This window comes from Ailuropoda melanoleuca, chromosome 9 (assembly GCF_002007445.2).
Source record: "Ailuropoda melanoleuca isolate Jingjing chromosome 9, ASM200744v2, whole genome shotgun sequence".
NCBI classification, from domain to species: Eukaryota; Metazoa; Chordata; class Mammalia; order Carnivora; family Ursidae; genus Ailuropoda; species Ailuropoda melanoleuca.
The window spans coordinates 10,502,147-10,517,627 of record NC_048226.1 but is presented as its reverse complement, the minus strand read 5'-3'; the positions used below and the strand labels follow the sequence as shown (position 1 = coordinate 10,517,627).

Here is a 15,481-nt window from a genome sequence, read left to right as displayed (position 1 = left end):
GAGTGAACCCCCCACCCCTAGTCCAACTCGTGGAAGAACAATGATTGCACACCAATTAAAGGTTGAGGGGCCTGGAACATAAACAAAACCGTCTGGGAAGTGTCTGTCACTTTACTACAGGGATACTGCGAAAACATCTCACATGGTTTTTTCGTAGGAACAAGGCTTTATCTGATGAGTTTTAAAAATTCCCCCGGAGAAGCCACAGGCCCTGAGCACCCTATGCCCATTAACCTCCCCTGGCCTAGACACTCATTACCATTTCATACTTCACTGCTAAAATCAGGAAAAGTTCCAGGTACTTAGTATAGGGGAGAGAGACCGGAATAGAGCTCTGTGTAACTTACTTAGTTGGGGTGCCTGGGTGGCTCAGTCGGTTGAGAGTCCAACTCTTGGTTTCAGGTCATGATCTCAGGGTCCTGGATCGAGCCCCACATCAGGCTCCACACTCAGTGTGGAGCCTGCTTGAGATTCTCTCTCTCCCTCTCTCCCCTTCCCCTGCTCATATTCTCTCCCTAAAATAAAATCTTTAATAAAAAAAAGTAATTGAGTGAGGCCACATTTAATACTCAGTAGGGCATGCTTGGGGTCCTCTATTTTCCTAGGGGGCACAACAGTGCCTAAGGATGATGGAGGGGAGCATATGGTAGAAAACACACGGTCTTTGGGATAATGAAGACCAGGATTACCACCCGGGCCTTGCTACTCACTAGCTGTACGACCCTGGACAAGTTGTTCTTTCCTCCCCCTACCTCTGTTTGTTCATCTGCACAAAGAACAGCAACCCCTGTCTCCCTGGGCTTTAGGGGGTGGGAGCGAGGGACCACAGGCAGAGCGCCCATTCTCTGTCTGTTGTATGGCAAGGACACCATAAAGGAAAGCCAGTGTATCCAATGTGGCTAAAGTCATTATTCACACCCCCATGTGCTTGACACACTTGTCCAAGTAAGCAGACAGCTGTTAAATTTTCTTTGTGACCACAATGACTCCTAAAATTAAACACTTGCTCACAACCGCTAATGAGGTCAATATTAAAAAATAAAAGCACCGATGCAGGAGACATTTTGTTCTTGATGCTGTCCCATGGCTTTTGAATCTTGTCCTCAGCCCCAGAATCACAGGTATTAATGCGTGCATAAGCCAATCCAGTTGAGCCGGTTGGATCAAGGCGAGGTTCCTTCCCCCCCATACCAATGTAGACGGGGGTAGGTGAAATAATTTAGATCTAATAATAGACACCAATGGGTTTCAAAAGGTTCCAAATGTCCATACACAATTTTAGAATCTATCAGATCCTTGCTGTGCTAACAAGGCCTCTTGCTGGGAATCCAAATTCCCTTTGTAAACTCCATTAGCAACCCACAAGGCAGGTGGGCAAACGTGAATGTTCTCATGGTAATGATGTCTTGGGCAGAAAGGGAGCCACTGAGAAATCACACCCACTGTGCCACGTGCTTAGAATAGAAAGGGAGGAAAGCATCGCTCCCCCAAGCCCTGTCCCCCGCACCATCCCATACCTGAACTAGGAGGCCAGGGGAACTGGTAAAGACAGAAAGAGAATTTCTTAAACACAGCAGCTATCCCAAAAAGCATGGGAGGAAATGTTTGGCCCATACAGATTTTGCCAAGTTCATCCACGTCCCCAGACGATTTTCTGGGGTCCCTCACAACTTTTTGCCTACTTCTGTTTGTTTTTAACTGCCCCAAGAGAACTGTTCTTAGTAAGAACACATGGAAAGTTTTGACTTTGAGGGTTCAGATTCCATGAATGAACCAAGTGCATTTTTAAAATGGTTTTGCTTTTAGAGGGAAGAAAAAAAGAAAAGTTGATTTTCCTATCTGTGCATCCGTTCAAACCAGCACAGAAAATTTGCTGAATGCTACCCAAAACACCCACAGTTAGGCTGAAAGAAGGGATGGAAAATTTTAGCCCCAAAGGAATTTTTTTTCAGAGGGCGGGGTGGGGGGTGAAAGGGGAGGCACAGGAGGAGGAGGGCTGAGAGGGTGTCTCCAGTCACTGGGAACACATTCTGACTTTTCACCCACATGCCTAAGTGAAGCTCCCATTACTTCCCGTTGGAAGTACAGTGGCTCCCCGGGGAGCAGATCAAGCTGACAGTGGAACCCTGAACAACACTCCGTCTGTCACTCAGTACAGCCCCATCACCTCAGCTCCCGGGATTTCTCTTACCCCAACTTGCCCATCATCAGGGTCTGCCCCACGTAAGAGCTTTGTGGGATCTTAACCTTTTTGGGGTCACGGGAGCCTCTTGGAGAAGCCAGCGAAAGCTTCCCCACAAGAGTATACCCACGTCTCCGAATAAATTTAGAAGGTCACGGATCCCTCCCCGAAAGCCCATCCAAGAACCTTTCGTTTCAAGCAGCCCAGTTAAGTAGCCCGCAATCTCTCTTCACACTCTTAAGGCAAATTGTAGAACCTCAGCTCTAAAGACTACACCTGGGTTTGTTTTGGTTTTTTTTTGGGGGGGCAGGTTTTTTTATTTTTTGTGGGTTTTTTTGCTTTGTTTTTTTTTTAAAGGAGTGACCGTTAGCCACCTAATGCTTTGGTGTGTTCAGATTTTCATCTGCCTGTGAGTAAAAATAGGCACGTGCACGTGTACACACCCATACATGGCTTGGCAGGAATGAAAGAGCAAAGCCGAGTCACAAATGGAACGTACTCATTTAGTGTCTTCGCTCCCGACCACAGGAAGCCATTCCGGGGAGTTAAGGGAGCTTTGGCGACTACAGTCAAGTAAGGGAGCCGGGGTCGGTTATGTGGCTTCCATTCAATAGTGGAAGGAAGAAGCCGACAGGCTGGACGCTCTCCTCCACGCGCACGCACACAGCAGACACAACACACACACACTCTGCCATTAAACGTTTCCTGCCCCTGCACAGAGCCTGCTTGCCAACAGGTTATTTTTAAATGCTTTGCTTTGGGTGGTCAGGGAGATAAGTGGAGAGGCCATCACTTTTGGGCCTCTAGGTCCCTTTCCTGTAACTTAAATGCTAGGAGATAATGAAATGAGAAACTAAATCAGGGGGTGCCTGGGTGGCACAGTGGTTAAGCGTCTGCCTTCGGCTCAGGGCGTGATCCCGGCATTCTGGGATCGAGCCCCACATCAGGCTCCTCCGCTATGAGCCTGCTTCTTCCTCTCCCACTCCCCCTGCTTGCGTTCCCTCTCTCGCTGGCTGTCTCTCTCTCTCTCTGTCAAATAAATAAATAAAATCTTTAAAAAAAAAAAAAAGAAAGAAAGAAAAACTAAATCAGAACTTCCAACCTAACCCTTTTTATGGACTGTATCAGGTCAGGAGTTCTTCAGGGTCCCGTGGGTGAACACCCTGGTATAAGAGCTAGCTCGGTGATCAGAAGACAACGGCCCTACAGGTGTTTCCTCACCCAGGCACACTATCCCTGTGGGAAGGTGCATGGTCAAACCTTAAGAGGAAAGCCATCCATCCAACTCTTCCATGACCTGACAGGGCATCCAAGCCTATGGACTGCAAATGTTGTAAAAGACAATTGACGTGCTCAACTCACTGCGATTCTAAGGGCTAGGGCTCGCTTCAGGCATAGCTGGATCCAGGGAGCCCTCTTGCCTTCTCTTTCCCCCGGGCTACCTTCCTTTGTGCAGTCTTCACTCCTACATCCGGGTCTCTGCATGTGGCAGCAATGACAAGCATTGGCATCTCTGCATATTGAAAGCTTACAGCTAGCAGTCCTGGAAAAGAAAGCAACCTCTGTCTCTGAATCCCTATGTCAAACCTCATGGTAGACTCTGGTTGTCACGCTCCTTGGGCCAATCCTTGTACATGAGAGCCCTTCTCGGTGTCGTGGTCGGGTGTGCCTGGACCACACGATCATGTCTGCAGCCCTCGAGAACCCCCTTGGGGAAAGGCACGGTTCCATCCCAAAAACAATGTGCAGGACAGGCAAAAAGCAAATGTCCACAACAACGCCTCTTCCACGAGGCATTTCAACACAAGAATCCCCCAGCAATGAAGAGCTAGCTTCCCACTGAAGAGGAAGGCCATTAACCTCTGACGGCAGTGTTAACGACAGCAAACAGCATCCCTCCCCAGAAACCAAACCTCACACAGCTGCTCACACTGAATGCTTCTTCCAGGTAAAAGGGGGGGAAAAAAAGGAGATAGAGCCAAGATTATTCGAGGTCAGAAAGAAGTAAATAGTCTACAAATAAACTAAAGAATATGCCGTGCTATTCAGGAGAATAGCTCAGCATCTTTTAGATTTAACAATGCCTGTGGTACAGTTGAAAAAAAAAAAAATGAAATGAATCTGCTTTAACTAGTCAGGTGCAGTCAGAGGGGGATGGTAAAGAAATAATGAGCCTTTCAGGTGCAGAAGGAAGGACAACCCCCGCCCCGCCCGTGCACCCTTCACCCTCCCTGCGAATCTTCTCTAGGTCTGTCTGGGCCACTCTGGTCTTACATCTGGGCCATCAAACACTTGAATGCTAGCTTCTACAATCTCTCTGCAAAGATGCTCACACGCAGGAAAATTCCGCAGGGCCCAACCAGCTCCAAATGGTACTGGCTTCGGCATTCCAACACTCCCTTCAGGAAACTCTGAGCGGCACGGGTCTTCATCCAGACATGCTTAGCTTAGAGAAATGGTTCCATTCCTTTTCCACCCTGGGATTCCCCTTCTTAGGGGGCAGGAGGCAGAGCCTCGGCCAGAACGGCACCCCGAGGGGCTCAGCAGCAGGCATCCGCTCCGCGAGGTTCCGTTCTACCACTGGGTCCTGTGTTTGTGCAAGAGCCCCCATCCCCTTCCCCGACCCAACGCCCGCATCACTTGGAATCCCAGGAGAGGACGTGCTCCATGCTGGCGTGGTATCCATGCGGTGCAACCGCCTTCCTGCCCACCTTGCTTCCATCCTTGTTTCCCTTCTTCGCCATTCAGAAGGTGAATGCAACTGGAAGAGCAGGGAGTCCAAAACGGCAAGGCACTGACATGTTCGAGCTGCCTTACGTGTCGTTGACTCCCAGAGGGTTTTTGGAGGCGATGTCAAGGAGTCGGCACTTCAGTCCACTTGAACAATACAGACTTCCGGTCACTCTCAAAAATCAGAAGACTTGGCAAGACGGACTTTGCATTCCCAGGGAATCAAATGACAGGATGAGGCAAGGGCCCTTGGTTCCCCAGCTTCCATACAGCCCGCTGTTTGTCAATTGCTCGCTGCTCCCCTGGACAGAGGTGGGGGAGGGGTGCAGAACCAACACCCGGGCCCAAAGCCTCTTTCAGGACCTGCTTCTGCCTCAGTTCTTTTCTGGAAAAAGTCACAGCAAGGCCAAAGGGCTGCTTTTCCAGCTCACATCGAATCGTCTGCACTAACCTGAGCTTTACAACTTTTCAGTAGGTATGGATGTGGCTAAAGCCACCAAAGATATTCATCACTCACATGCCCTACGAGCCTATTCCAGCATTTCCAGATTAATAAAAAACCCTGCAGTTATCTTAATTGATCATAAATTTTACATCTGCTATATTAAGTTTACAATATGCCAATTAAAATTAGGTTTACATGTAGTATAATCTTAAATAAAAATACAGACAAAAGAAAAAGGCTGGAATTAAATATACCTAAATATTGACAATTTTCTATAGGTACCTGGATTAGAAATTACTTGTTTTCTTATATTTTGGTTTTTCCCCAGTTTTACTAAAATGAGAACACATTCTTTTGAAAAACGGAGCCACTATTAAGAAGCAAAGTAGGAAGCAAGTTGTGGAAACCCAGAGAGCTAACCAGTACTTCAGGTGGCCATGGCCATACACTAGGGTGCCCCTTAATAGGGACCAGATCACCTGCTGGCTGGGGCCCTGCTAGCACTTTCCATCCTTTGAGATGAGCCACAAGAAGGGGTCTGCAGGCAAAGAAGAGCCCTGCCGATTTAATTCAGGACAGAAGAGGCTGCTATTCTTAGATCTACGAGGTGGATTCTGTCCCAAGCTGAAAATCAGGATCCAATGACCCTTGTCAAGAGACCTGCCTGTGTGTTTCAATAAGTCACTTACTCCCGCCTCCCTTTCCATGCCTGGAAATGGAGAGGACAGGACCATAAAAATGAACAGGACCGTGTTTATTGATCGCCACCATGATACCCGATGCAGGATACCAAGGAAAAGCCTTGCCAGGTAAATCCCGGCCTCATTTTACTGCTAAGGAAACCAGCGCAAGTCAACTGGAAAGGTGTCCAAAATCCTGGAGGCAGGTCTGTGGTGGAGCCAGGATTTGAATCTCAAAGCTGTCAGACTCCAGAGCCCACGCTGGGAGTCTTGCCCAAGGTCACCCAGGCAGTGAGCACAGAAGTGATTCCATGAGCCACAGGGCATGAATTATGAGCAGTTGAAAATGAACGAGAAGCATCCTAGCAGCCCAGGCAACATGGAAGCACCCGGTAAGAGTAACACACGTGTTCCTCAGCACGTTGCTAAAACACACGGAAAATGGCATGTGCCAGCAGCTGGGGAGAGGGGCTGGAACGCGGCCAAAACCAAGTGACCAGTTTTACAGTGTCATTTATTTTAGAAAAAGAAATTAATGAGGGTAACTTCAATATCAATGAAGTTGCAAGAAAATAATGAGCTAGGCTTGCTCCCACGAGGAAGAGCTTTTTAATTTTTTTTTTTTTCAGATGAACTACAGTCACAGTGTATTTGATCCATACCCGACCCACACTCTTTGGAGAGTTAAAACACATTTTACCCAATGTCAAGTTAAAATAAAAACTCATCAGAAGCAAAATAATTCTGGGCTCCCAGGACTCTGATGCAAAGGTGGGTTCACTCTGGCTGCCACCTGGTATCATAGTGACCTTTGTACTAAACAAACACTTGGCAGATGAAATTGGAGAATAATTCTCTTTGCATCAATGGGAACACAGATGGCTCCCCTGGGTTTCAATGCAAGTGATGAAAACAAAAACAGGACACATTGGTGTCTAATGTGTGGGCCGCCCAACTTGGGAGCCATTGCTGTGTGTACTGGGGTGGTCTGCAGGGGCCCCATTCTTCCTGGTATGCAGAGGGTGCCCACGGGAAGCCTTCTCGAAGAATCGCTTTCCTCTAGCCAACTTCCATTCTACCGAAGACTTCTCTCGGTCTCAGTAGCCTCCTTCCTATATGCACACACGTGTGTGCGCGTGTATTACAGTTGCTGGTGTGTCTGCCAAACACACTCATACGACTCAAAATGATCTGGTTTCATCTGGATCCCACTCTGCACTCTGAAGACCTCATGCACATGGAATAAGATTGCACAGAACTATACATAGACATACACAAATGAGTGCACAGAACACTGGTAAAATCTGGATAAACTCTATGAACTGTACCAATGTCAATGTCTTCGTTCTGATATCGTACTACAGTTATGCGCGATGTTACCATTGGGGGAAACTGGGTGAAGGGTATGGGGGGTTTCCCTGTATTCTGCAACAATTTGTGATTCTAGCATCTCAAAAAAAGCTACATCTTCAAAAATGTTCTTAGGCACAAATAAATAAAACACAACAATGCAGTTCCTTACAGAAAAGCTAGGACAAAAGATGCAAGAGTCTTGGCTGAGTCTGGTACTGGTCCCCTTGGTACCAGTTATGGGCTGCATCAGGTTCCCCTCCCCCTCCAATTCCTAGGTTAGAGCTCTAACCTCTAGGACCTCAGCACGTGACTGCATTTGGAGACAGCGCCTGAAAGAGTTAATAAGGTTAAATGAAGTGCTGTGCATGGGGCCCAATCCACTCTGACCAGTGTCCTTACAAAAGGAGGGAGTTAGGACACAGACCCCAGGGCTGCCTACCCACAGAGCAAACACTGTGAAGGCAGCAGGAGGAGCGGGCCCCATGTGCAAGCCAAGCAGAGAGGCCTCAGAGGAAACCAACTCTCCTGATACCTTGATCTTGGACTTTCAGCTTCCAGAACGGTGAGAAAATACACTCCTGTGGTTTAAGCCACCCTTAGGGCAGCCTTTAATACAGCACCCATGCCCTGCTCACACCATTCATCTGGTTTTGTCCCCTGGGAATGAGCTCCCGAGCCCAGGGCATCCACCTTTAAGAGGGAAATGGTAGCTCTCCAGTGTGGCCGGAGACCAAGTCAAGTAAGGAACAGAGGTCCTGGCACAGAAGGGCTAAGTAGCAGGGAACCCTCCCTACCCATGCGAGGCTGGTGCTCTGCTATCGGTGGGGGGGGGGGGGGGGGGGGGGGGAACAACACACANGCCGGAGACCAAGTCAAGTAAGGAACAGAGGTCCTGGCACAGAAGGGCTAAGTAGCAGGGAACCCTCCCTACCCATGCGAGGCTGGTGCTCTGCTATCGGTGGGGGGGGGGGGGAGGAGGTGGTGATCACAACACAGAAGACAGAATGCAAGTTTTCGGGGTGAGCTCACGGGGCAGAAGCAGCATGTGGGAAGCTGTGAGGAGCCAGATTTCTAACAGAAGCACAACTACCTAGCGGCTATGGTGGCTCAAGAAGTGTTTCACTCATTTTCGGAACATAAAAAGAAGGAAGATGGGTAGAAGGAAGGAAAGAATGAAGGGGGGGTAAACAGAAGGGGGAATGAACCATGAGAGACTATGGACTCTGGGAAACAAACTGAGGGCTTCAGAGGGGAGGGGGTTGGGGGAACGGGATAGGCTGGTGATGGGTATTAAGGAGGGCACGTATTGCATGGTGCACTGGGTGTTACGTGCAAATGATGAATCATAGAACACTGCATCAAAAATTGGGGATGCACTGTATGGTGACTAATATAACAAAATAAAAATTAAAAAAAAAAAAAGGGAATGAACAGCCATGGGGGGGGGGCTGTACTGCTGGAGACGGGGAAGCAGAAGGCGGAATACACCAGCTTTCCTGCCTGAGAAGGGCCAGCTTGAATCTGCACCCACCTCTACTCAAAGCAGGAGGAGCTCCAGAACCCTGCCCTGGACTGTGAGCCTGAGCCCCCCTCCTTCTCCTTCTCCCTCCCACATCTCAGGCTGTGACACCCACCCCCCCATCCCAATCCCACCTCTCCCCTCAGCTGCGAGACAACCTGCGCTCTTCCCCGCCTTGCTGGCTCCTGCGATATTTCCTGAACCTTCACGCTGTCTTGTGCAAAGCCCTGACTTGTACCTGATCCCCTGGTCCACCCACCAGCCCCCTTCCCACAACTCCAGGCTTGCGACAGATCCCAGACGTAATGGGAATACCCCCGCCCACAGAGCTAAGTTATCTCAGGCAAGGCACTGAGCGTCTCCGAATCCGTGTCCCTGTCTGCCTCATTCACAACAGCGGACACTTTAAAAACCGCATGTCTAATAGAGGGCATTAAACGTTACGGTACAGACCCACAAGAGTGTTACGTAGGCAGTAGTAACCCCTAGAATATTTAGTGACACGGGACAATGTGCATCAAATACTGAGAGTGATGCTTATAAACACATTTTTAAAGATTATTCACTTGAGAAGGGGAGAGAGACAGAGAGCACACACGTGAGTGAGCGTGGGGATGGGGGGCAGGGAGAGAGAGAATCCCAAGCAGACTCCCTGCTGAGCGTTAAGCCCAACATGCGTCCCAGTCTCACGACCCTGAGATCATGACCTGAGCTGAAACCAAGAGTCAGACGCTTAACCCACTGCACCACCAAGGCGTACCCTAAACACATTTTTTGGTAGAAAAGCATACCAATGCAGGCGGGAGAAAAAGACATTACATAATCATACAGCTAAGAGTAGTGATTCCTTATTCTCTCTTCATCCCTCCAAAATTGTCAACAGTGAACGTGTCATTCTTTTTAACTAGGAATAAAGTTATTAAAAAATCTCTACCACTCTCATTTCACCTTTTTCCTCCTCAAAAAGAAAAACAAGGTTACAATCCACTGACCCAGGAACCTAACAAAGGACACAGTGAGTCCATCATGTTATCCTACTTAACCTCCCCTACAATACGACTGGCCCGGTTTTGAACTTGGAGAAACAGAACAGCTAAGAAAACGGAGCTCGTGGAAGGTCACATCATGGGCTAGGGGCTCACTGAGGAGACTCCCAGAGGGTCGACTCTCAGATCCTGGTCATGCCTCCCATCAAACGGTCTCCACTGCCACGTTGCCCCACCAGCCCCACTGGGAAGAAAGAGTGCCACGTGCCACCCACAGGTCATTGTCTAGCTGCTCCGCGAGGCCTGGCTCCACATTGTGCGGTAGTGAAAGCCTGCCAGCAGAGCCGTGTTCCCATTCAGCCGGTTTTGTCCCCTGGTAATGAGCTCCCTTGGCTCCCTCCCCGTGCTGGAAAGGGGCAGCTGCAGAACCGAGCCAGCCAGAGAAGCCCCTTGTGAATGGCCCATCAAGGAATTCGGGAGCGTGACAGTGGCTCGGCCACAACCATCCAAAGCAAACAGTCATTTCAGGGGACAATATCGGCTTGACTTGAGATGGAAGGCTTCCATTTCCCCCTCATGACAGGGCCCACGACATGGCCACACAGGAATGCACACCCTGAGACGGGGGGGGGGGGGGGGGGGGGGGGGGGGGGCAGGACACACCCACCTCAGGGGCAGGTCTGGTCACCAAGGGCCTGTGGCCAAGCCCGTGTGGCCCTCATTCCCTTCTCTGTGGACCCCCACAGCAAAGGATCAGCTGTGAACAAGTATGTTTTACAAAGGCAGAATCTATCACCTTTTCCATCTCCAATCCACACGCACATTTTAGGCATATGACCAGATGGCTGGCTGTGAGCCTCTGTCTTCACCAGCTTCGCAGGAGCTGGAAGCAGGGGGACACACATGCTATTCTATCCCGATGGGTACGCATCTACACAAACAGTCCCAGCGCCAGTCCCTTCAGACTTTCCTCCTCTCTGCAGGCAGTATGAAAGGCTGTAATTCATCAGTCCCATTCAGTGGGTTCCCCCATACACTTCCCGAAGCTTTAAGTGGCTTCAAGAACTAGCTCCCCATTAGAGGAGATAAATGCTAAAATATTCTCGTGATCACATGTTTTTATGTCTCGTATGATAAATGAATGATCAATTACACTCTGCATATACTGTGGTCTTCTTAAATTGTTCCTGGAGAATTCCAAGCATGCATGGGATAATAAGACCACCTACTGAGACCTATCTCTGCAGAAGGCTTACTCTTTCCTGCTCCCTGCAAACACAGACCCATGAAACCAGTTCAGAGGCACTCAGAGAGCCCATCTCAACAGCAATGTGTGGTCATGTTTTGGAATTTTCCAGAAGGACCAGTGCCGAGAGGTCCATGTGCCATATAAATAGACTCTTCCAACTCTGTTTAACTATCACAGAAAAAAAAAAATAGCACCCAAGTAGAAATTTCCCTGAAACATCCTTCCTATGACAGCAAATCCCATGGTCTCAGAACTTGAGAAGGCCCTCTGCCTTGGATGGTCAGTCCTACTGCCCATATCTCTCACCCTAAAGCTTTGCACACACAGACCAGGTCCCACCCACCACAGGGAAAGACCATGGCCTAACTCAGCAGGGAAGACTTCCAGAAGAGAGTTCTAGGCCTGCTGCCCCAGCTAAGAAGTCCCAAGCAGAGTTGATTCAGCGCTGACAGGACTTGAGGAGGGATTCTGGGGAGAAATTTTTCTGCTGGATTCCACCACCAGAGAGAAGAACTCAGCTTTTCACTCCCCACTTCCTTTTCTGTGCTTTATCTACTTGCTGTGACTGCTACCAGAAAACCAATCTCCCAGCGTGCAAAGTGACATCAGTCAAGTCCAAGACCAATGGCCTGGCTGGACCTCAGGAGGCTACCTGGCTACATGCTGTAGCCCAGTCCTAGTCTGCATCAGATTCACATAGGGTGGCTGTTGCTGGAGCTTTAGAAAGAACAGAATGGAAACCTAACCCTAACCATACGGGGAGAGGGTCTGGCCATCTTCGGCCTGGGATATCTTCTCTTCTATGTCGGGTTCCACGTTGTAGTGGAAACTAAGTCACGACCAGGCTCCTGGTGCTCCAGCCCTGGATGGAGAAGCACACACTCTCCCCCTTCTCACCCTGAGCGTGTTCACAAAAAACAGAAACCTACATTTGCAATATACTTGTCCAACAAGAGCTCCAATTTACTCCAGCGCTGGGACAGAAAGCCACAGAGGAAACTCAGCATTGAGACGTGTAGCTATTCCAACCCTTCCAAGCTCAGAAACCTTGGGCAGGGCACAGTAGAAGCTCAGCAGATACACAGCTTTAGGTCCCGTTCGGCTCAAATTCTACGTGAACCTAAACCTTTGTGTGGTAATTAACAATATTCAAGACACAGTGTTTCAGGAAGCAAAAAGTTTCCACAGGAAGAGGTAATTCTGCCAAAGCTTAGCATGCAGTGAGTGGGGACGGGTCTTTACAATCCAAATGTTTATGGGAAGCCAAATTACACTGAGTGAACAAGGGACGGGCATGCTTGGCAGGCCCTCGCTCTGCCAATGGCCATGCCGCAGCACCCCAAAGCAGCGACAGAGGACCCCCGTTTGTTGTAAAAACTCATGCTCCGAGGTTGCTTAACCTGAGACCCGTGAATGGCTTCCATCTTGCCAGTACAAAATATCAGACGCTAGGATGCAAAATAATTTTTAAAAAACTCACAAGGACCTTGTTCCTTCCTAAATATCCAATCCTGCGTATACCCTCATTGCAGAATTACCAGGAATCATCAACTTTGAATGTTGCCAAATGCTGGGAGGACAATCACCTCTCCCTTCGAACTTCAACAGGACAATGACCAGAAGATCATTTTGATTAAAAACTGGGGTTTCTGAGGTATAGACCCCAAGTATACCTTGGAGGCTAATGCCAGATTGCTCAAAGTCCACACATGCGTGAAAAGCAGGTAAATACACGCTACACCCCTCCTGACCATGTCTTCCCATTCATTGCTTCTTAAAGCTCTAGCAAAGCCGACCTCAAATTCCACTGTGCATTGAAATCACCCGGGGAGACTTTCAAAAACCAAACAAACAAACAAACAAAACCATCCACGTCTGGGGTGCCAGACCAATGACACCAGATTTTCTGGGGGTACAACTCAGGCATCCCCATGTTTCAAAGTCGCCCCCNACTACACCCCTCCTGACCATGTCTTCCCATTCACTGCTTCTTAAAGCTCTAGCAAAGCCGACCTCAAAATTCCACTGTGCATTGAAATCACCCGGGGAGACTTTCAAAAAACAAACAAACAAAACCATCCACGCCTGCCCAGGTGGCACCCCAGACCAATGACACCAGATTTTCTGGGGGTACAACTCAGGCATCCCCATGTTTCAAAGTCGCCCCCCCCACCCTACGCCACAGACGTGCAGCCAAGTCTGAGAACCATCAAAAGTTCACGAGCCCACCTGGCCCTCCTGCGTCAAGGCGCCCCGGTTACTAACAGAGCATGGAGCCCAGGAAAGCGCACCCGGGCACCGCCGCAGCTCATACCTATGTAGAGCGAGGAGTCCTTCCTCCGCACGTGGTCGTCGATGTAGGAGACGCCCAGGGGCTGCACGGGGGTAGCACCGATGCCCAGGAGCACCTGGGCCCCAATGAGCAGCAAATACATCATGTTGGTGGCGGTCCGGCTGCGGCAGATGAGGTCCGGGTCGGGGCCCTGGTCGCCGCCGGAGCCGTTGGCGGCGCAGACGTCGCGGCCCTCGGCGCCCCAGCGGATCTCGCCCGCCTCGTACTTGTACTGGTGGGTCAGAAACTCAGGCAGCGCCGACAGCAGCGCGCCCAGGGCCATGACGATGCCGCCGCAGCCGATGAGGCGAGGCCGGTGCCCGCGCGCCCCGAAGTAGCTCACGAAGAGGATGAGCGCCAGGTTCCCGATCTCGAAGCTGCTGGCGATCACGCCCACGTCGGCGCTCTGCAGGTTGAACCTCCGCTCCAGGGTGGTCAGGACGCTCACCTGCGGGGTGCAAAGCGAAATCTCAAGGCCAGTGCTGAGGAACGCCCCCTCCGGCCTCGCCGCGCACCTGCGGGCCAGCCCCTGCCCCTCGGCGGTGCTTCCAGGACGCAAAAGGCCCCCGTGCAAAGGGACTTAAACCTGAAGAGTCTGAAAAATTTTATTTAGTAGGCTAACCCTAACTCGACAGCTAAAGAATTAACTTTCCCAATGGCAAGAAAGTTTTTTTCTGGGCACCTGTTTCCATCCTGAAAGTTTCTGCCTTTATTTGGGAAACAACTTTCCCTTCCCCACACACAGCCACCAAGTAGGGTTCATGCATCCTATGCACACCCTGAAGTCCATTTTCACACGCTCCCAACTACACCCTATTTAGAAAGTGCATGCTGGGAGGGCACAGGGGGCCAGGGGCTTTTTACCAGGAGGTTAGCAAAGCAGATCTGAAAAAAGAAAATAAAACCCTAGTTGGCAAAGTGGACATGCTGGATTAGCTCCTTGGGACAATCATTAGCTCCGTTTCCTTCTGGAAATTTCCAACGCACATTTCCCTAGAGGCCTTCCAATGAATATATCCCTGGCTGTTCTATGCCCTGCAGCCCTGCCAAAGTCCCTTGGATGGAATATTTTTAAGATTTTCCCCAGCTCTGTAGTCTCGTCTGCCCTTCATCTGTTTAACAAATATTCGTTAAAACTTTACTGGTGGTTTGACAATGCCCTAGACACATACACACACATGGAAAAAAAGGAAGAGCTGACACCTGGCCCCATCTAGCAGAAAAGACAGACATGCACAACTGTAACACAAAGTGAATGGATAGGACATTCATGCTGTAGCCATCACGGGGCGGGGGGGTGTCAAGAGGAGACGCATTATTTTAGGGCTTTTGAGCTAGTGAGAAAATGCAAACGGCCCTCCCTCCTACAGTTTGCAGGTTCCACACAGGGTATTATCAGCAAGAGTCCCCATCATCATGGGAGGTCTGATAGCCCTAGCTGGGCAGGGAAGAACACTCCAGGAGAAAGGAACAGAGTAAGCAAAAGTTGGGTGGCGTGATTTAGTAAAGGAATGGAAAATGGTTGGAAAGGTGGATTGGTGACAGAGTCTACACAGCCACAGATGCCCCCCCTAAAGAAGTGAGGCAATCCCCAACAGTGTGGTGGAAAAAATGCAGAGCACGGAGAGAGGAACACCTGGTTTGAATCCTAGCTATTATTCCCTTAATTAGCTCTATGATTTCGGTCAAGTTGCTTTACCTGTCCAAGCCTTGATTTCTGTGAAGCAGGAAGAGTAACGTCAACCTGGCAAGATGTACATGAAGATTGGAAATAACGAAAGCTCTCTGCTAGCAGAGAGCGGCCTCTCCCTACCCGGCAGGAGGGCGTAAGGAGAGGAAGCAAAGCAGAGCGGTGCAGAATGCCTGGGGCCATCCTGACTCTGTGACCTTGGGCAGTTCACCCTATGCTTTCACTTTGCCATCTATGAAATGGGGATACAAGTGCCAGGAGCCAGGAGTCAACAACATACAGGTGTAAATGCTGGAAAGGGCTATGTATGACCAT

The 15,481-nt window shown here is 49.7% G+C and overlaps 1 protein-coding gene across 1 annotated transcript in view; it reads right to left on the bottom strand.

Moving 5' to 3' along the window:
* The window catches only part of SLCO3A1 (solute carrier organic anion transporter family member 3A1), a 241,679-nt gene extending 227,413 nt beyond the window's left edge, over positions 1 to 14,266 (bottom strand). The window contains exons 1-2 of the mRNA XM_034668896.1: positions 14,255 to 14,266; positions 13,459 to 13,924 (exon numbers count right to left, since the gene is read on the bottom strand). Coding sequence (XP_034524787.1) covers positions 13,459 to 13,924; positions 14,255 to 14,266 — 478 coding nt within the window. The remainder of the gene's footprint in view (positions 1 to 13,458; positions 13,925 to 14,254) is intronic.
* Between the last annotated feature and the right edge of the window lie 1,215 nt (positions 14,267 to 15,481).